Source organism: Falco punctatus (assembly GCF_963210335.1).
Source record: "Falco punctatus genome assembly, chromosome: 1".
Lineage (NCBI taxonomy): Eukaryota > Metazoa > Chordata > Aves > Falconiformes > Falconidae > Falco > Falco punctatus.
In genome coordinates this window covers 70,903,783-70,926,277 of record NC_137580.1, presented here as the reverse complement: position 1 = coordinate 70,926,277, position 22,495 = coordinate 70,903,783, and the positions used below count along the sequence as shown (strand labels likewise).

At 50.2% G+C, this 22,495-nt stretch overlaps 1 protein-coding gene across 3 annotated transcripts in view; it reads right to left on the bottom strand.

Annotated features, from left to right (window-relative positions):
* Window positions 1–22,495, bottom strand: part of LOC308055117 (uncharacterized protein C4orf54 homolog) — a 67,633-nt gene that overhangs the window by 25,520 nt on the left and 19,618 nt on the right. For 2 of the 3 annotated variants that reach the window (XR_013924339.1, XM_080368719.1), the window contains exon 1: window positions 607–22,495. This exon is cut by the window's right edge and continues 19,464 nt beyond it. The exons of the other annotated variant lie outside the window; for it this stretch is intronic. Coding sequence is in view for 1 of the 2 variants with exons in the window: in XM_080368719.1 (XP_080224845.1) it covers window positions 616–5,181 (4,566 nt within the window). In the remaining variant the exon portion in view is untranslated. The remainder of the gene's footprint in view (window positions 1–606) is intronic. 3 annotated transcript variants of the gene reach the window in all.

Below are 22,495 nucleotides of genomic sequence, written 5' to 3'. Positions count from 1 at the left end.
ACCCCGTTTACTCATCCTGCTAACAAGTAGGACATGGACCTGAAATAAGGGTTTGCCTCCATCAGACCCCTTTCCCACACCTTCCGAAGATGGAGAGAAACAGGGGCTCAGGGCAGCCAGACGGCATTCGCCTCCCCTTGGGAGAAATAGGCAAGAGGTGAGAAAGGGGAGGTGTGCCGCTGAGGTGGAGGGGGCCATCTCACGGCTTGCAAGGTGGGTCCAGAGGAGGTGCCCAGCCGCGCTCCCCTCCCCATAAGCGAGGGGACCTCACTGAGACAGGCCCCCCCAGCCACAGGGCTGCACAGATACAGGCTGCATGAGGAGCAGCTATAGTGTGCTTCTACTGAAACTGCCTCTGGGCCACAAAAAAGGGGGCACTTAGCTGCTGCGAGGGACACCAAACTGCACCGATGGGCCTGCATAACCTTTGCGTTTCTGTCTTATCCCTGTATTTTAAGCCAGAGTGAGGGCCTGCCTGCAGGCCCCCGGCCCGTCACTTCCCACCCTCGAGGAGCAGCTGTAGCACAGCCCTCGTCTGGAGGGTAACCCGGGTGGCCCTCACCCCTCGCCGGCGACCGGCATGCCTGGCAGCCTGCACCCACTCACCCGCGCTCTTCACCGGTGCTCCACCACGAAGCGCATGGTGGTGCCGTCAAAGGAGGGCGGCGCGACGATCCGCGGGCCGGTGGCCGGCGCTGTGATGCTGATGACCGGCTTCGACTCGGCTGCCCCACGCCGCGGGGGCGGCGGGCCCTTGCCGGTAGCCACGTAGTAGGGGCTGTCGGCGAACGCCGCCTCCGCCGCTGCCGGGCTGCCTGGCTCGGCCGGGGCGCTGGCGTCGCTGCCCGGGTGGGAGAGCGGGCGCGGCAGGGCGCCGGCCGGCAGCATGGCGGCGGCGGGCAGGAGGCCGGGGTAGAGCATGTACGTGGCGCCGTAGGCCCCGGCGTTGAGGGCCAGGGGCGGGAGAGGCAGCGGGACGGGGGCGACGGTCGGCTGCTGGGGCACCGGCACCTCCACGTACTGCCCGGTCTCGGGGTCGAAGAGGCGCCGCTTGAGGGGCTGCTGCACTGGCGTGTCCACCAGGTAGTACTGCCCGGTGCTCACGTCCAACAGCACCTTGCGCTGCGTCTGCGGGAAGGGGTCAGTCGCGGCCGCCGCGGTGGGCACGGAGGGCGAGAAGCAGAGCAGCGGCGGCGGCGCGGCGCCGGGCAGGGTGGCGTAGGGCAGCGGCGGGCGGTAGAGGGCGGCGGGCGGACCCTCGGCGGACGGCGGGGCGGCGGCGGCGGGCTCCTCGGCGGGCGGGGGGGCGGGCGGGGGTCCGGGGCTGCCGGGGCGCTTGGCGGTGCCGAAGGGCTGCAGGCTGCACAGCGCCGCCGCCGCCGCCGCCGCCGACACGGGGCTGGGGCGGACGCCGCCGCCCGCCCCCGACACCGGTACCGGGGAGGGAGGGGAGCCGGGCTCGGCGGCCGCCTTCAGCGGCAGGGCCAGGTAGTTGCCGCAGTCCGGCCCGCGCTCCGCATCGCCGCCGCCCGCAGGCAGCCGGGGGGAGCGCGGCGCCGCCTGGCCCCGCAGGCCGCCCTCGGAGCGGGGCTTGCCCGGCGCGGGGGCTCCGGCGCCTGCTCCTCCGGCTCCGCGGAGGGTAAGGAGGGCGCGGGGGGCGGGGGGGGGCTCGGCGCGGGGAGGCGGCGGGCCGCGCTGCCGCTGCCGGGCCAGGCTTTCGAAGGCGGCCGCCTTGGCCGAGACCTTGTCGGCGGCGTTGCTGCAGGGGCGGCGGGACAGCCGCTCGCTGCCCGCCCCTTTGGCCGACGGCTCCTCCGCCTTATCTGCCGCCGGCGGCGGGGGGGCAGCGGCGGCGGCGGGGGGAGTCGGCCGGGGCCCGGCGTCCCGCTCCTGGCTGGCGATGAGGGAGAGGACGTGGCTGTCGGTGATGGGCAGCGGGTCGCTCTTGCGCTTCCACTCGCGCTTGTTGAAGCTGTACAGCTCCTCCATGCTCCGCACCGCCGCCGTCAGCTTCTCCAGCGCGTTTTGCACCGGCGCCGCCTTGCCCTCCTCCCGCGGGTCCTCCTCCGGCCCCCGGCCCCTCTCGACGGGCGGCGGCGGGGGCTGGTGCCGCCAGGGCGCGGCGGATTTGGAGACGATCTTCAGCACGGCCGGCTGGCGCGGGTCGCTCTTGTTGGGGGCGATGGTGGCCACCGGCAGCCTCCCCGAGGTGCGGTGCACCAGGACGGTGCCCTCCGGGGGACAGGCCGGCGCCCTGCCCGCCGCCTTGGGCCCCGCCTCGGTGGGCTTGGAGCTGGCGTGCCCGACCGACTGACAGGTGATGACCACGGGGGAGAGGGACCTGGGGACGCCGGCGATGACCAGCTGCTGCCGGGGCTTCTGCTCTGGGCCGCCCTGGTCGGAGGCGACACTGCCCTTGTCGCTGCTGTTGTCCCCCGAGTCGCAGCTGTAGGAGCTTTTGATGAGCTTCCGCACGTCCCGCACCTGGTGGAGCGGCCCCTGGGCTCTGTGCTTGCCGTCCCTCACGTCGCGCACCAGGAACTGCGGCACCTTGTCGGGGCCGTCACCGACTTTGGGCGGCTTGGGATGCTGGCCCCTGCCCTCCTCCGGCGGCCGGCCCGCGATCTGCGGCGTCAGCAGCTGGGCGATGCTGAAGGCGGCGTCCCGGGGCTGCTGCAGGCTGCCCAGGCTGATCTTGATCTCGGGGGCTTTGGGCTTGGCGGTGGGGGGTGAGGAGGAGGCGGCGACGGCGGCAGAGCACTTGGTCGCCCGCTTGCCGGCCTCCTTCTCCCGGGGTGTGTGCTGGATGGCAGGGACGAACAGGCGGGACATCTTGGTGGACTTGCCGGCGGAGATCTCGCCCAGGTCGGCTCGCCAGTCGAGCCTGGGGGAGAGCTTCAGCTTGCCGACGGGCGCCCTCTCCTCCTTCCTTTCCGCCTCCCGCTCCTTCCAGGACCTGAAGGCGCTGTTCTGGCTGCGGAGGAAGGTGGCCTTGATGGCCTCCGAGGCGCTGCGCTTCACCTCGCACAGCTCTTCCGACAGCGCTCGGTCCAGGCTGCGGCTCCCCTCACGGGGCGTCGACGCCTTGGAGACCGGCGACCGGCCGCCGCCGCCCTCGCCCGCTTCCTCCGCCGTCGCTGCGGTGCAGTCCGAGCCGCCCTCCGAGTGCCGGGAGCTCTGCCGCTGCACACCGCCCTCCCCCTGCCGCTCCCGCCCGCCGCCGCCGGCCTCCGCGTCCCGGCCGGCGCCCAGCCCGGTGTAGGAAGTGTCGGTGATCTCGCCCCGCTCCATCTTGAACTCGTGCTCCAGCTGCATCTTCTTGGAGATTACGTTTTTGAGGAGGCTGGAGGCGAACTTGGACTTCTTGCTGGAGCCTCCCCCACCGCCCTCCGCCGCCGGCGGCTCCCCGCCACCCGCCTCGGGGCGCGGCCCGGCCTCGGGGGCATCGCCGAGCTCCAGCAGAGTCACCACCCGGGAGCCCGGCCGCAGCCGCCGCGGCGCCTCGACGTGGGTGATCTCCCCGTCGAGCTTGCTGACCACGAACTCGAGGGCTTTGGTTTGCGACCGGCCGGAGCGCAGCAGGCTGGGCTCGGCTCTCGGCCCCAGGCTGCCGCACTTGAGGTCCAGGTAAGTGGACCAGCGATTGATGCCCAGGGCATTGTCGGGCAGGGAGGCGGAGGAGGCGCGGGAGCCGGGACGCAGGGTGTCGAAGTAGGGGTACGCCAGGCTGCGGAACGCCCTGGCTGTCAGGTTTCGCACTTCTTTGTCGGCATCGTCCAGCTCGCTGACGGCGCTGGAGGCGCCGCTCGAGTGTTCCCCCGCCCTGGCCGCCCCGCACCGGGTCTGCAGCCGCGCGGGGACCGCGATGAATTTTTTCGCGTGGTCGCGGACCGCGTCCGGCTTTAAACTCGCATTGCGTTCAGGACCCGCGGGGACACGGAGGCTCATGTCGCCTTCATGCTTGGCAGCGTAAATAGTATTTTGCTTTCCGCGCACGTTGCTAGACTCATTTATAGCCCGGGAAGCAGCTTTGATTGATAGGAGAAGCTGGGCGGCCGGGCTCCCGCCGGGGCGGCCAGGCTGTTTGGACCGGCTTTCCCCCGAGCTGGCGCGCTTGGCCCCGCCGGGGGTGTCGTATTCGGAGGTAAGGCTGACGATCTCCGTGCTGCTGGTGTTCTCGATGCTGTCCGTCTGGTTGTTAGGGTCGCTGGTGGTCGTGCTGAGTGAGCAGCTATTCTCCTCCTCCGTCGGTGTGTCCCCCGGGGTCTCGTCGCTCCCGAAGGAGGCGTAGTCCACGAAGGAGTAGATCACGTTGTTGTCCTCGAAGTCCCAGCGGGCGGCCAGCCCCGCGTCGAAATCCATGTCGTGGTCCACCTCGCTCAGCTGGATCTCCTGCGTGCTGATATAGTGCGCCTCGTCGCGGCCGCCGCCGGAGGGGATGCCCGGGGGGGCGCCGGGGGCGGCTGCCTTGCGTCCCGCATCCTCGTCCTCCTCGCTTTCGTAGCCGAAGGAGGACGAGGAGGTTTTGCCTTCCGTCGACACCGGGTCGCCCATTGCGGGAAAGCCACTCGCCTTGCTCACCGGCGAAGGGCAGGAGGAGGAGGAGGACTCCGGGCAGCCCCCCGCCTCCGGCGGCCCGCCGCTCCCTGCCGCCCCCCCGCAGCCGGGGCTGGAGTCAGTGCCGCATCCCGCCTCAGCCGCCGCGCTCGGGGAAGGCAGGCGATCCCGCCCGCGGTCCGAGGATGCTGGCCCCGCGGCCCCGCCCGGCGGTCCGCCGCTCGCCGACCCGCCAACATCCCCGGTCCCGCCGGCTCCACTTCCCGGTGCGGGACGGGCCGCTCGCTCCGCGCCGCCGGCCGGGGCCAGCTCGCCGAGCTGCCGGCTCTCCCCCGGCCGCTGCGGCGAGCCGCGAATCTCCACGTACGCCGCCGCCTCCTCCTCGGTGGCCGCCGCCGCGCCCTCGGGGCCGGCTCGGGGGCCGCCGGGCGGCTGGCCGGGCGCGTCCATGCCGGGGCCGTCGGGGCGCGGCAGTGGCCCGAGGGGGCGGGCAGGCATGTGCCGGCAGGGACGGGCAGCGCTGCGGGGACGGGGGGGCGCAACGGGCCGCCCAGCCCCAGCCCCTGCCCTCCCCTTCCCTCCCCTCCTCCGCCCGGCGCGCCGGCTCCCGGCCCGGGCGGGCATCACCGCCGGGGGGCGGAGGGGTCGGGTCGAGCCGAGCTGGGCTCGGCGCTCCCCACACCGCAGCCAGCCGCGGGACAGCGGAGGCCCGCTTGGCCACCGGGGGGAGGTGGCTGGTCGCCCTGCGAGGGATCCCGGGACGGGCCCGGGTCGCTCGGGCGTTTTCAAAGATGGGGCGTCACTTGGCCGGCGCGGACTATACAATAGAGGCGAAGTCGCTTACCCCGGTCGAGCAAAGTCCTATTTTAAATGCCAGTGTTTGCCGGAATAAAGGCGCCCGGACACCCCTTGGGAGGGGGGAGCCGCCCCTGCCTGCAGAGCTGCTGCTGCCGGCTCCCCCGGCTGGAAGAGGCAGCTCCCAGGGCACCCGCTGAGCACACGGGGTTGCCTGCACTAAATGTGCCCTCATTCCACACGCAGCAGTGGCTAAACAGCGTTTTCCTTCCTTAAACTACCCCCCTGCACCCTATGTTCCTGCTTGCAGGATTTGTGTTGCGGAGGGGCACCCCGTAGGTGCTGGCCTGGCCCTGCACATTTGCAGCAGTCCAGAGAGCCATTGGCCAGGGTACCCAAGCTGCCTTTTTCCAGGAGATGCCAGTTTAGACATAACCAGCACCTAAGACCTATTAATAGTCATTTCTATGGCACGCCTGACCTTTGGTGGCTGAAGGCTTTACTGAGCGGTCCCCAAGATGACACACCAAAACCCACTCTAGAGCCATGGAAGAAAAGGGCAAACTGTTAAATACTGAGTAGACATGGAGGAAAGCAAGTTGAGGAACAGCCCTCAGGTATGCAATGCAGATAACAGCCTAAATTTACAGGTTAAAAAACAAATAAGCACCTGCACGCTTGGGTGAGCAAGCTGACCTTGGGCTGGTAACATCAGACATTCATCAGAGCAGGGCTGTGGACACCCCAAAGCAAGTACTGGGATCTCTGTCCTTACAGCTGCATGCACTGGCATGAGGGGTGTGATATGTGGCTCTACCGGAGATGCAGGACCAAGAGTGAAGCAGGCACCATCCCAGACCTGTCTCCAGTGCCATCCACATTAAAACGTGGGTTTCCCAGCGTTCCCAGCACCTCACCGCACCACATAGCCAGGCTGCTCTGCTGCCATCCTCTCTGTGGAGTTGCAGCATTCCCTCAGCCTCCAGGAAAAGCATCCTCCATCCTTTACTGAACCCCAGTAGCAGCTTGTGAGGGTCTCTGCAGCAACGGCAGGTTTCATATCCTATTTTGGAGAAGGGTCTCTTTACTGCCTGGAAGAAAATGAATGAGGTGGCTGCAGCGTAACCTATGTAAATACATGGTAGTTTCTTGGGCTGCAGACTAACTGCATGGAAACCATTGCTGAACTGCCAGGTGATATTTTAACAGAAAGACACACCAAACTTGGAGGGTTTGGAGCAAATTGGGTCAATGTGCAGTGAGACTTTCCCCATGTAGTAGGGATAACTGGTTCCAATCCCTGCTGAGGCTGTCCTGCCTCCAGTGTGTTTTTAGTGTGAAGCTGGGCACCAGCCCTCAGGAGTACTAGGCTTACTCAGCCTTGATCTTTCCTTAGCCCAGGTTCATGTGGCTTCAGCTCTCCTTGTACATGCTATAACTGTGCAGTACCTCCACTGTGGTAAATGGCATTAGCATTCCCTAAACACAACTTCACCAGATTTTGTGTCCCCTCCACACACGTTTTAGACTTGCACCTCTGTCCCAAGCAGCCATAACAAAACCATGACATAACTAGAGAAAGATAATATTTTAGCACCTTATTAAGGAGACATTCTGGTGTTAATTGGCAGTGGGACAAGAGCATGTCCTCAAATACAGTCCTTTCCAAACGCTTGGGATGCAGAGGGATACTAGGTTTTAAACCCTGATCATTCATTGTACTTGGGTGAGTGCCGGCAGGGCAGCGGCAGCATCCCTGCCTCCTGCTCTGCCTCTCTTCTACCACATGCCTCCTTTCAAATGAGGTCTCCACCCCACATTCTCACTGCCCCCACCCTCTGATCCTCCAAACCAGGCTCTTGGGTGTCAGTCTCTCACACCTTGCTCTCCTCTAGTATTTGGGTTTCCTGCATTAAGAATACACAATAAATCAAATTTTTTCTCCCAAAACATGCACAATTAAAAGTGTTGTTGGGGGTTTTAAGTTGTAACAGTTGTTCATATACTCCTGCCAGGATCCCCAGACAAGATCCCCACCAAAACGAGCATTGAAACTTGACTCTTTATTTATCTGTTTCCACAGTCTAGCTTGCAGCTATGGTCCAGAGATGTTTTTTTCTGCTATTTCCCTTGGGTGATATCTTGAACTGAATCTACTCAATCTTACAAAACCAGGCAATGACTCTCACAACTGAGGCTGAGACCATAATGGAACACTCATATGTGTATGTTTATAACATATCTATGTCTCTACCACTGGGAATTTAGGCCCCTGATGACAAAAATACATACATAAAATCCACACCTGTTCTTCTCCGTTTTCAGTTATGGCTAGCCCTGGAGGCCTGCATGCCTTAGGCAGTCAGATCAGTGTATTTCCCATGGGACTAAGAGGTTGCTACAGCATACAGAGCCACCCAAATCTTAATGCCTTTTGAAAAAAGTGAATCTGTAATATCCAGCTTAAGTTCTTTAATTGCTGTATGCATGTTAGAGAAGGGGGAAAAAATGAGAAGGATTTCCTCTTCTTTTTTTTATATCAGAAATTTCTGCACCGATGTGGTGCCAGCCCCTCAGAGATGCTTTGCTGCAAGTCTGGCCCTGAGCAAAGTGTAAAATTCCACAGAGGTTTAGGCTTAATTCCTTCTCCTCAGCCTTTCCTCTTAGATACTTTAATGTCAACTTTTGTAAAGCCTGTTTCAGAGGTGCCTAATAACCCCCATGTATCGTATCCAAAGCTTGGGCGCACAGCTTGAACCCAAGGACTGACTCCCCAGGACTGCTCCCCTGCAGGGGTGCCTTACAAAGGATCAGAATTCTTCAACAGCTTTGCAAGGGTGTAGATTTTTTTTTTCCCCAATTTTTTCTATTATCTATTACTGTTGCTAGATGAACTCTACAGCAAGCAAAAAGTGATAGACCTGTTTGCTCCTAATCAAAAGTACACAGGAAAGCTGTGGCTCCATCACACCTTCTTTGCAAATAACAATTTCTCGCTCTACGCTGGCAAGACATCTCCATTGATTAATAATCAGATCAATGTGATTTTACTTAATACTGTCAGATATCAGTAACTAACACATCATCCTTATGATCCTAGCAGTACTTGGCTGAGGTGTTCATTAACACTGATTACTTTTTTGTGTTTTCCACCTTTAAATCTCTCACTCACTAAAGCTGCCGATGTCTAAGATTTCTGCATCTTAACCTCTCGTGAAGTGTTACTGAAGCTGTCCTGACAACCACACAAAATCTGTATGTTTAATGCCTTTCGTAATGTAATAGGTACTCTACTTATAAGCTCTAACCGTTAAAAATAACACATGCTGTTTAGCCACATTCTGCCCCTTGCTAATATAAGGTTAGATCAGACTGTTAACAGTGACGGGAAAAATAGAGATAGGCTGAATTATCTGTGCACCTTAAAATAATCACTCATGGAAGTAGCAGGGAGGTGGGATTTAAAAGGGTTTTGAGAAGAGGCACTTAAAAGCAGAATAAAGACATTAAGGATGAGGTTAGGGAGACTGCAACTATACTCTGCATAGGAGACCATGCAGAAGAAGGCATAGGGTGTTTTTCCTTTAACTGAGACATGGACAGAAAAGTGATCAACTAGTTGAGGAACAGCAGGAGGGAAAGGATTTGGTTGAGCTTTCTCTGACTAGGGAAAGGGAAAATATTAGTTTGTTAACTAACAGTAAGAAATGTTAATACTGCATTATGCATTTTAGTTCTTACAACGTTGAGTCACATTTTTAAAAAACTGAAGTAGGAATAAAAATCACAGTTAATAAAATCAAGCCATTAAGAAGGGAAATCAAAATATTATTTGCACAGAGAAGACAGATGTGGTTCCAGTAACTAAGACGGCCTGCAGGAGAGGTTATACTTCTCACATGAAAAGAAATGATGTTTTTTGCAGAAAATAAGGAAACAGCAGAAGGATTCTGCTGCATTCTGTGCACACAGCAAAAGACTGTTTCGCTATAGGTTCAGACAGAGATGAAGAATGATACAGTCATAGGAAAAAGCTTTAGTTTTGGCTGATTAGTTGCTTTTGAACAATATTTGAATACTGTTAGATTTGATTTTTCTCTCGGTAGTTTTTTGATAACATTGCACATTGTCAAAGTGAGCTTTGTGGTAGACATGGTCTTTGAAATCAAAGCAAATAAATATTTAGCTTAGATATGTTTGTTAAGGAGAAAGGAAACTTGAAAACAGCACCCTGATTTGCCCTCAGGACTAGTAGCCGAGAAAGAAGGAGCAAAAGCCACATTGGGGAAGGAGAAGGGGACTTGTGGTTTAGCAATAACAGTGAGGCCCAGCACACATCATAAATCTCCAAGAGCTACCAGATACATTGGAAGGAAATATAATACCCACACATGCACATTGGTATGGAAGCTTCCTAACAAACCCAAGTGGAAATAAAATGAGATTTTTGTAGCTTGCACTAAAACGGTGTGTCTTCTGGGATTTAGCAAGGGCCTGCTGACAAAGTACTGACTCCTAAGTAAAAACCAACTCCTGGATGGGTCAATCCCTTCTTACACCGAGAAGACTACACCAGCTGAAGGGATCTTTCCTTTTCCATCCTGAGCCTTTTGGAGAGATTGAGGGGCTTTTCTAAACACTCAACCTACAAATGTAAACCATATGTGGGCTCTTTCGTGGCAGACCTCTCCCTTTTAGTGAAAGCCAGACCTTTTGAAGGAAGGAAACTCTGGAGCTTGGTGGATTTCAAGACCCTAACCTTGTGCTTGAGCTTGCAGGATTCAAAGGCCTTGGCACAGCCTCCGAATGGGAGGCCACTTTTCCTTCCAGGATGGGACAGGATCATGTTCTGGCCATTGCTTTACACTTCCCCAGCGCACTCCCATGTAACTGAGCCCCTGTGAGAATCGGTGGCTGAAGTGCTTGTTAAACAACAACCCCTGCTCCACAGCTCACTATGGCCCTCGCTATAAGCAGCTCCCACTGGATGCCTTACAAGGTATGCAAAAGATGCATATATTTTTAAAACAGATCCTCCCCCTCACTACCCATCCTTCTTTTCCAGACCCCAAAATCTCATGCCAAAACAAACAGGCAGGAACGTAATCCCAGAACGAGCTTAGATTTCTTCGGTGCTTTTCAGTCATGTTGCAAATACAGTCTAAATGTGAGTACATGTATTTATATGGGGAGTCTGCTACTCAGACAAAATAAATACTTGCTGATTTTTTTGTAAGTCAGGTTAAACAGTGTCTACAATGTCATTGGTACAAGAGGATATTCTGGTGGCTATTACACATAGATAGCAATAGCACACGCAGACTGTGGGAACATTTTGGATAAAACCATTTATGACTATGTTATTGCTTTCACAAACATCCTTACAGGTGCCTGTCCATCCTGTTGTGGCAAATTTCTGCTTGCAAAAACCTCACAGCTTCCCCAGGCCACCTTCCCTGCTACCTGATTATTCATATACCACAGAGAGATGGTCCTCAGGTCTATCTGTCTCCTCCTTGCTGTAAAGCTGTTATCTCTGCCATGGGTGGAAGAAGAGATGATTCCCACAGTCTGTGCTGTTGCTTTTTGCATATGACCAGTGTGTTTCCTTCACTCCATCTTTTCACTAGGCCTAACAGCCCTAATTCACTTAACCTTCACCCACAGGACATAACTACTAGATCTCCCATCACCGCTCTTCAGACTTTCTTTAGCACATATGTATGTGCAGGGCAAAGAAGTGGCCACAAGGTGCAAGGTGGAGCCTCACCCCTGGTGAGAAGAAGGGAGGGCTGACTTTGTGCCCAGCTTATAACCCCTGAGTAACATTTGCTATTTTCATGTTGGCATGACCATGTCCTTCAGCTCAGGCCCTACTGTGAGCATGTTTTCCGTTCATCCTCCAGTATGAAAATACTGGACAAATGCAACTCTGTTGATCCCCATAAATTCACTACTAATACAAATGATGTAGTATTTGTAACTGACCTTCGAGCACAACCCAAGCAGCCATTTCTCACCTTGTAATTTCACCTGCACAGTGCTTCCTTAGCTGGCTAAAAAAAGAGTATCATGCTATACCAAAGCCAAATGCCATTTTTGCTCTCTCTGCAAAGCCCGTTGCCCTATTTTAGAAGGAAGTTAGAGGGACTTTGCAAGAACAAACCCTATCAAACTCACACTGGCTGTTATTTATCTCTTCATTATCTTTTAAGGGCCTACAGATTGTACATCTATGCCAGTATTCCTCCAGGAATGGAAGTTATACCAACTGATCTCAACTTTGCTGCTCCTTCCTCCAGGTCTCTTGAGGTCCCTCTTCCCAAGACCACCTCTTCCAGGTCACTGGGTCCGTTCAAGCCTCCCATCATGGGCCTGCCATTGGCAATGAACTTTCCACAGTGACACTATTCTTTGTACAGTATTATCAGGTAACCCAAGAACTGCAGATGTATCTGATCATTGGAACTGTGGAGACGATTGCCACAAAACCTGAAACCATGACCTTTCCTTGAGGTGTTATCAGCCAAGCTGGTGGCAGGACAAGAGAGCTGATTTATGACCATTCATTAAAATTACACGAAACTGATTATTTATAGAGGTAGGCTTGAGCTGAAAGGTTCAGGCTCAAAACCTGTCTTCTTCATAGGTCAGGGTGTTTGGACATGGGAAAACAAGGAATGATCACTTGAAGCAATGTGAGTGTAACTGGATTATCTTTCATTACATTTTTATTATGTTTTGTCTTATATTTTACAATATATTTTGCTATTTATATTCAATTATTTTTACTGTTTTTCTTATAGTTTATTAGCTTATTATTTTTATTAATAGATTTGATGAAATCTGGTTTTATTATTTTAATCTGGTTTTAATTTATTTATTTTTAACTGGCCAGGGGCCATCACATGAAACCACAAAACAGTACCATTGCTTTTCACTTACTTTAGAATTAGAAACGCAAATGGACGGGTTGGATTTTATATTGGATAATACCATCCCTTTATGCAATCAACTGCTTCACAGAGCGGTTTTGAATTCTTGCAACAATTTGTTGACATACAAGAGCTCCTACAGATGAATGTGTGCCCAAGCAATAAACTGTGCATCTGGTACTGCAAGACTGTAACATGAAATTGCCATGCTTTGAAGAGCAGCCAGTGTTGGATTTGGATTAATTTGCTCACAGTGTTCAATAAATAATGTTTGGAGGGCCATGTGAAAAGTGATCCCTGTTCGTTATGCACACCTCCCAGCCATGGGGCCTATGTTTGGTCACTGAACTGGAGTTCGTGCAGCAAACGTCTTGGGAGTATTTCTCACTGGGCTTACTGTAAAAGCCAGCTAAAGTGTCTCCCACCGCCTGGCAATGAAGAGGAGGATCAAGCAGCCCTCTGAGTGAAGCTTCTCTCAGGCTGGAGTTTCTATATATAGGGGAACTCAATAAACACCATTATGAACCGCATGTGATCCGCCTGCCCAGAATTAAGGTCACATACATACTTTTATATATGTTTCTCCACTGGCTCGCTTAGCTTACAAATTAAAGAATTACAGGTGAGAAGCTGGCTACATAACGAGGAGTTATAAATCCAACTAGCTCCCTCCCATCTGACAAACCCCTTTAGTCAGTACACGAAACAACTCTAGGGGAAAGTAAGAATTAAGATTTTTAAACCCAGGTGTAAAATCCATTGTAAAGGTCAGGTTTATAAGGAGACCATCCCAAAATGCTAATGACATGACAGTTTTATGAGGCTGAAAAATGATAGCTTGGCTGAAGCTGAGTAATACTAGAGCAAGGGATTTATTTAAATTGGACTACTTTTTTTTTTTTTTTTAATTTTGTCCTTGATCCTGCCAAATCTCACTGAGATGAGAAATCCTTACTTGTGTAAGTAGCCCCCCACATTCAGCTGAACTACTGAGGTTAAGAAAAGGTTATTTATGTAAGTGATGCATTATTCTATAATCTTATCTTCCAAAAGTTTTATATATTTTTCTGCAGTATATATAATTTAAGGTTATAAAAATGTAATGTCTATACTTTGAAAAAAATATTTTAAAAATCAATTCTTAATAGCTAGCCTCAGAAACAGAAATAGTAAGAGTTGTTACACAATCTTTAACACAGTTTTAACTGCATTTCTCTGTTGTAGTACATGAGGACAACCTGTCCAGAAAAGCTTATAGTCAAATATATACTTTTAACAGAGATGCATACAAGCGAAGCCTGCACAACCTTAGCTCTGCACCTGAAGAATAGGCACTTGTGAATCTAACCACAGCAAAAGTACTTTTTCATTTGCAATGTAAAAACCTCTCTCATCTTAATACTGTTTCTTCAAAAAGCAGTGCCAACACCTGGTTTGTTGTGGTGTTGGTGTTTTTTGTTTTGGGTTTGTTTTTTTTCTTTGTCTTAATTCTTGTGCAATGAGTTAATTCACCTCTAGAAGACTGCAAGCCCCTGGACACATTCTTCAACTGGGCAGTTCTTGTCATGCTGAAGTGTCATGCAGTTTTCGTTAAACTGCAATTTCAAGCTTCAGCCTCAAAGCGTACAGTATCTATCTGTACAGTATCTAGCTATGCTAGGTTTTTGCTTATATAGTTCCGTGTTTCCCACAATTCCTTTAATCAACAGTAGTTTAGGAAAAATAGGAAAAAATTAATTATAAATATTGACTACTCTCTTTTCTCAAAGCAGTCCAAGGTTCTCTGACTAGGTCTACTATTCACTTTACTGCAGTATTTTGAAAACACAGGTGGTGTTTCAGCACCCGGGAGCGTGGGGTTTAGTAGGGCTCTCTGCATCCAGCACACAGGCCTGATCCTGTGAGGTGCTGAGTGCTTCCCAGGAAGCGATGAGCTCTGAAATCCCTGCAATTCAGATCCCCAGGCCAGGCAGACATTGACTACATCCCCCCCAACGCCCTCCTGTGAATCCTTCCCTTTGCAGCATGCACCAACTTCATCCTCCAGTGTTGCCTTCATGGATGTTCTCAGTTAATAAATTGCTCATCCTGGTAAGGAGGCAGGGTAAATTTGGGGCAAAAAAACCCCTGGGGGATCAGGCCCAGTCAGCACGGGCTTATGAAAGGCAGGTCCTGCTTGACTAACCTGATCTCCTTCTATAACAAGGTGACCTGCTTAGTGGATGAGGGAAAGCCTGTGGATGTTGTCTACCTGGACTTTAGTAAAACCTTTGACACCATTTCCCCCAGCATTCTCCTGGAGAAACTGGCAGCTCATGGCTTGGATGGTTGGACTCTGGGTAAAAAACTGCCTGGATGGCCAAGTCCAAAGCGTGGTGGTGAATAGAGTTAAATCCAGTTGGTGACCGGTCACAGGTGGTGTTCCCCAGGGCTCAGTATTGGGGCCACTCCTGTTTAATATCTTTATCAATGATCTGGACAAGGGGATCATGTGCACCCTCAGTAAATTTGCAGATGATGCCAAGCTGGGCAGGAGTGTTGATCTGCTTGAGGGCAGGAAGGCTCTGCAGAGGGGTCTGGACAGGCTGGACCGATGGGCTGAAGCCAGCCATATGAGGTTCAACAAGGAGAAGTGCCAGGTCCTGCACTTGGGTCACAACCACTCCACACAACGCTACAGGCTCGGGGAGAGTGGCTGGGAAGCTGCCTGACAGAAAAGGACCTGGGGGTGCTGGTCAAAAGTTGGTTGAACATGAGCCAGCAGTGTGGCCAAGAAGGCCAATAGCATCCTGGCTTGTATCCAAAACTCTGTGGCCAGCAGGACTAGGGAAGTGATTGCCCCCCTGTACTCAGCACTGGTGAGGCTGCACCTTGAATCCTGTGTTCAGTTTTGGGCCCCTCACTGCAAGAGGGACACTGAGGTGCTGGAGTGTGCCCAGAGAAGGGCAACAAAGCTGCTGAAGGGTGTGGAGCACAAGTCTTATGAGGAGCAGCTGAGGGAACTGGGGTGGTTTAGTCTGGAGAAAAGGAGGCTCAGGGGAGACCTTCCCGCTCTGTACAACTACCTGAAAGGAGGTTGTAGCGAGGTGTGTGTCAGTCTCTTCTCCCAGGTAGCAAGCAATAGGACAAGAGGAAATGGCCTCAAGTTGTGCCAGGGGAGGTTCAGATTGGATGTTAGGCAAAATTTCTTCACTGAAAGTGAAACACTGTGGTCGAGAATTAGAATAGGCTGCCTAGGGAAGTGGTTGAGTCACCGTCCCTAGAGGTGTTTGAAAGACACATAGATGTGGTGCTTAGGGACATGGTTTAGTGATGGTCTTGGCAGTGCTAGGTTAAATGTTGGACTCAATTTGTGGCTGCAGGGTAGCATGTAGCACAGAGATAGCTGAGCTAGCTTTAAATGGGCTAGCTGGGATGCTGGCAATTTGTTCATCTGCAAAAGCAGAAAGGTTATGTTGGGCTGGGATATTTTGCTTTTAGGTGTGCTTGTGTGAGCATTTTTTGTCTCATCACCGCATCACAGTCCCCTCTGCAACAGTGAAGAACCTCATGGGCCAAACCTGAGAACGTGCTCCTCAACAGAGACATTTTATTTGTTTTAGCATTTGCAATGTGAACAAGGAAAAAAAAAAAAAAGCCTAGATTTTTTCACAAAAGCTGCTTCTCACCTGCTGCTCTGTGCTTTACAAGATTGGAAAAATGAAACTTTATCTGAGTTTTTCCCTTGAAAAATATGTATTTTCATTCCTGTTTCCTGACCTCACCAGGACTAGGCACAGATGGGAGAAAAAGCTTCTACAATAAGACTTTTTCTCAAACCTTAAAAAACAGAAAACAAACCCAAAACCACAGCAACCTCTCCAACACCCTAAATCCAAAATCATCTGATACAAAACAAACAGGCAACAGTCAACATGCCCTTAGAAATCTCCCAGTCTAATTTTTAAGGCTGAAAAGACTCCAGGGAGACTCCCTCACTTTAATGGTTTTCTGGCCAAATGTTGATGTTCACTGATCTGTAATTCATCCCACTTCATGCCAGGAACTTGGTCGAGCTGCTCCAATACGAAGCACAGGCTCCTTGTATGGCTAGCAGAGAGGGAATTCACCTAAAGTCCCAGCTGCTCTGTCATTAGCCTACAGTCAAGTCAGCTTCTTACTTCAGCCGAGTCACTTTGGTGCATAAAGGCATGTAGCACAAACTTCCCCATCTGGCTGTAACATAACTGCCTTGCCTCCCATTTACAAGGAAAAGTAGGTGGGGTTTTCCAGAGGGACTGCTGCCCTAAGTCTTTTTTTAAGCAATCGGAGAGGTACGTGATGTACTAGGAAGCCACTGCTGGGTTTCAGTTGAAAGATCTGCTAGATGGGTAGCTCCACCTGAACTGGGATCAGTGGTCTCACCAAGCCTGTGTAGTTAAAGAGGAAGCAACCAAAAACCAGTTTGTGCTTTGGGCTGGCTTTGTGAACGATGTCAAACCATTCAAGTGGATTTGTATGGAAAAAAAGTAATTATATATAAGCTTAGCGCCTGACACCTCAAACAGCGCTGCAGGGATATATTTAGCTTGAATGAACTCCTGAGCCTTGGTTCAAATGCGTTCAACTAGTGCATGCTCATCTCCATGCTGGAAAAAGCTGAGGCACCAAGGTCTTATTCTGGTACACCAGCAGTCTAAGGCAGTTGACTTTCCATGCAGTAAGTCATATGAAATCAATATAAAGCAGGCAGAGAACACTGAATAACAATTTTCTATCACTGGCTGGTAAAAGGAAGCACATGCTGATCTTTTTGGTCAAATCACTGCTCTAAGCTGAAACCTCCATATCTCACCCTGTGAGTATGTTGAAGAGGGTGGGCACTTAAACTGATCCAGACTAAAGTCAAGCACCACTTGATGATAAAGCCCTATTTAACATATATCCTGTTTGGGCTGTACAGTTGTTTTTAGTGATCAGATACAGCAAAAAAACAATTACGGGGATATGATGGCAACCTGAGAAGAGCTGTGCAGTGACAGAGAGAGTATAGCCCTTAGATCAAGCTGAGCAGACCAATGCCGATCTCTAAGGTACGCGGCGAGGCTCTCAAGTTACATGATTTAGTCTGTTGCTTACCAGGAGCAATATAACTAATCACGTATGTTGAGGGGAAAGGCACGATTTATCAGATCCTAACCCAGAGGTTCATGTTCTCTCTCTTTACCTAGAAAAGATGGTCATCCAAGGTTATGGGAGAAGTAGCTAACAGATCAGCATGCAAAAACTTCCATGGCAGCTGCCTTCGTCTGTTAGGCAGGCTTTTCCACCTCAGAGCAGATGGCTTTGAAGTTGGCACAAAAGCCAAACAGACAAGACATAGATACATGTACAAAAGCTTTCTCGCCCCCACATGTATTAATGCCCTCGGAAGACAAGTCACATTGGGCTTTCACAGAGAGGTCTCTGGGTATGAGTGTGGAGGAAGTTCATTACATTCTCCTTTTTAACAAATTAGTTTGGTTCTCAAGCTTTGTTACTCAGGAAATGCCTAGCTAGCTGAAAATTCAATACTGTCACGGTATGCTGCTGCAAGGCATGAAGACATGTTTGTCCTTTACTACATTCTGCACAGGTTTTATTTTCAGATACCATGTTTACAAGTTTATGTGCTGGAAGTAGTGAACAAATACTTAGTAAAAACATATTTAAAATGTACCTGTGTTAAAAGAGCATCTCAAAAAGGAAAACACTGAAAATTCAAGAAATAGCTTTTTCTTTTGTGCTTATCAGAGGATTCTATAGTATATGACTTAAGTCAAATACTGTGGCTTTGTTTTAGGGACACACATCTACACACAGCTCATTAGCAATAAGAAAAGTCAGCAGCGCTATTAATGTTCCTGATGATGCTTTACAAAATTTTCTGAAATTGTATAACCTTGCTGCTGTTCCTGTGCAGAGTGTTTTCCTGGATATGAGTATTAATAATCTCTGAGAGAATAAGGCTATAATTTCCTGATGGATCAGATGACCTACCAGAATACGGATTATCTGATCTTCTTTAATGCAAAGTGGTTGTCAGTACTTTATGGCTGTAGCGTCTGGTCAGCAAGGCAGAGCAGAAGAGCTGAGTTGTTAATAAAAATTAACATTTAAAATAACATACAGTTGGCTGCAGGCACAGAAGTGAAACACACAGAGAGAAGGCAACATCCTTTTAACAAAAAGTTTGTCTGATTTTTTATTTGCAAAACTAGAGAAATAAAACTAGGTCCTAGGCTCATATCTGGGCACTTCCCATTGATCAGGTGCCCCTGACATCAGTATAAGGCGAACCTTTGACCAGAGGAGTGGATAGCCTGTTGACTTCACAGCGTATCTCCAGTTTTACACCAGCATGAAAGCAGAATCAAAGGCTCACTCCACCTGCCAAACAACCTGCAGCACTGCTCCAGCCCTTTCACCAGGCACAAGATGGAGACTTCCTCCCAGCTGGACATTATCTAACCTCCTTAAAGCAGAAGAGGATTTCAAGTTTCTAAACAAAAGAGTGTGGCAATGTACCAAGCTGGTTTTGATTTGATCAAGTAACATTTTAACAGCTCTCATCATCCTGATTTTAAGTGCAGCGTACCATAGCAATCTTCCCTTGTCAGCTGGACAGGACTAGAACACTTCCCAGTAGAAAACAGGAAGGTGAAGTTAAACATCTGAATTTTTTTGCCTTAAGAACCTGGTATCTTCCACAGACACTTTATTATGTTTTGTCACATTAATGCTGACATAAGCATTAAGACAAGGATGTGATAGCTGCACTGTCTATTTATAGAGGCACTGTATAAAGATCAACAGATGTTTTAAGAACAGCCATCAGAACAGCCATGTACTCCAATGGTTACTTGCAAAAATTTCAATGAAAGAAGCTGGAGCATTAGAAAGAACTATAATGCAGAAACCCAAAAATAAAAGCCCTGAATTGTTGAGGTTTTCTAGAGGATCCACCAGTCATTAAGCTAATTGTTGTTCCAGTATGACTGTTGCTGGCTGCTTCCAGCTTTGATCAGTATCAATTTAAAACATGGAAGTGTGGAAAAAGCAAGCCAAAGGTCATGATGCTGTCAATATATTCACAACACCACCTCAGACAATATACATGTTAAATTCTTGGCACTAGATTAAAAGTTAATTGTATTCCAAAGCCCAACATTTAAAATTCAAAATTAATCAGATTTTTTAAAACAGTGTAGCTAGATGTACTGGTTTGGAGCCTCTATTGATCACTCTCAAATTCTGCTATTAAATCACAGTTAATATTTTAGTAAAAGGTGACACTGAAAAATAACCCACATATCAAAACAGAACACCGACTCTGCCACTGTTGTGGCAAAGTTAAAAAGCAGCTGTGGGGTTTTGCTTAAGCACAAAGTAGAAATACAAAGTATACCTTTCAAAATAAGGCATTTTTTGGTGAGAGTCTGACTGCAAAATACTCCCAAAGCAAGTTTTGGCTAAGTCAATATAGAAGTGTAATTGTTTGTTTTATCTTTGAAGTTGGGTTTATTTTACCCAGTCCTGTTTAGTATCTACAGGTGCTGAAGACACCTAATTTTCAGGGTGAACTGTCTAAGCAGTAAGTTATTTCAGAGTGCTTTAATCTGCAGGATAAGTATATGCACCATGTTTGCACAAAAGCATCAGTATTGCAGGCTGAGCAGTCATCAGGCATCTACAGGGTCAGTTTTTTCATAGCAACTGGGAGCAAAGAGTGAAAATGAACATCATTATCACCGCTAATGAAGGATGAAGAGCTCAAGCAAGCCATGCAGTAGAGCCATCAGGAAGGATGTAAAAAATTGGCTAATAAAATCTCGTAAGTGTGAAGTTCATGTGACCTTTCTATATGGAAAGTGAGATCTCCATAGAGAGTGTGCTCTCAGAGCTGCCAGATGGGAGGAAATATCCAGTACAATACCTTCCCTGCCCTCAGTTTAGCATGTGGAGCAGAACAGAGTCTGTGCTTTCGCTAATCTCTCATTACATCTGATGAGCAGCACAGATAACCATCAGGGAGAATATTCTGACCTTCATTAGACATTCGCAGAACCCTGAGCTAGGAGCAACTCACTTTACCAGAATCTTGATAAAATTAACCTCCTGCACTTGAAGGCAGCCTAGAACAAGATACCTAATTTCAGAATTTCAAGATTTAATTTGAAACACCTCCTAGGACTCGGGTCAGGAGTGGAATATGAGAAGAATTTTACTGCCAAACTAAAGGGACCCAACTAAAATCCTGGCTCCAAATAGCTCTGGGTTCTGTGATGCCCAAAATGCAGACTTGGCTTTTTGCAAAACACCACATAGGATTTTCTGTTCCTTTTTTGTCAACACCTATTATTATAGGTGTTATATAGGTTATCCACAGGTTATTAACCTGAATGGCAACACATAAAACCCATGTACTATCTCTGCACATGAGATGAACAACTGGCAAGTTAGCAGACCTCCAAAATTAAGCATCTTAGCTGTTTTAAGCAGAACAGGTGCCTTGCTGTAGCTGTCCTTGCTCATACTGTGGTCCCTGCCAAAGGGTCCATTCAGGACAGAGTTCCAGCTGCACGAGGTGCTGTAAAATCAGCGTCCAAACCTCCCTCACAGAAGAGCTATAGCAAAAGCTTCGAGGGGCTAAAATGGAGGCAGCAAGGAGAGAAAGTGATCAGAGTAAACCTGGCACATGTCCTGCTAGACTGCAGATATCAAACAGGCAGCTCTGAGGACATTGCATTTTAAATTTGGCTTTAACCTATCTGACCCAGTTCCTCCCTTTGAAATTTTCAGTTAAGTCTATAAGAAAAAAGAAACACAGTTTTGTTTAAACCATTGGAAGTAAATAAACCTATTCTGCTGGTTTGAGCAGCAGACTGCAATAACTTATATTATGTTCAGGCAAAACACAATTTTCTCAGATTCTGAAGCTTTCTGCACATTTCCATGATCAAAAATTTCATCCAGAAAACCCCTTCTGCATCTATAAACAGTAGCAGGACCTGTTTGGGTATGAACACCAGCAGGCACAGGAACAGGGGAACTGCCTGTGCACCTCCAGCAGTGGGGCAGTTAGCACAGTTACCACTGGTTGTGGATTTTGATGAAGACTGTGAGCATGGCTGGTCTTGTTCTCTCACCTGAACACAGCCAGGCTGTACTTGGGTCCTTTGTGTGGTCTGCTCATGCAGTGGCACAGAGCAGAGGCACATGAAACATTTCTAGCTAAGAAGGTCCCTCCCAGTGCAGCTTCATCAACCTTCATCAACCAGTCGCTATCCTCCTGCTGTGCTGGTGCTAAATTACAGTCCTTTGCTCGATTGCTTTAAAACTTTCCATACAGTACAAAAAGACAGAGGGCACCGTTTCCCACTGAGGGATTAAAAGTGACCTCTGCCCAAAAGCTCAGGTACTCTTGCCTACAATGAGGCAAAGCGGGGCTCCTTTTGCTTTTGCTGGGTAAGGATGGCAACTTGCTTTATTTGAACTTTTTCAAACTGATCTGATAGCCCCATAAGAATTCCCAGAGAAATTCAGGTTGTTGCAGATTTCTCCAGCACCGTCTTGTCTCCCATCTGAAATTTACAGCTTATGTTCAATTTAGGTGTTTGCCTTCTACAGGCAAGTTCTTGCAATATTGATTGCTGTAACCATATTTTAGATCAACTAACACTTAACCCCAAAGTTTTAGCTGTTCTCCAAGATGGGGCCAGTGTCTGGAGGGACCTTGCAGAATCCCTTGCTAAATGACAAGAAGGGAGATGCACTTAGGGGCATCTAAGGGACAAATTGGCATCTGTGGGATGGAAGAGACATCTGTTGTGCCCATGTTTTAGCAGCACTAATTCATGTCAGGAAGAGCAGGTTTGAAGCCCTCAGGGTTTAAGTCAATCATATTGAAATGCTGTGCACGAGAGGATCAGGGGCGGTAGATGCCTAATCGAGATCTAGATGGGTCATGTTCATTCAAGACAGAGGACATTTGGGAATTTTAAGGAGAGCTAAACCCTTGCCAGCTGTGCCTCACTGCCTTAGGTGGCAAAGGGGAAGAGAGACAAGTGGCAGCTGTCTTGTCTCAGCACAGGAGCACAGGGTGCATGTACAGCTCTCAGGGAGCTATTTCAGAGGCTCCAGCTTTGGACACAGGAACACTGTGCATAACAAGAGGTATGCAAGGACAC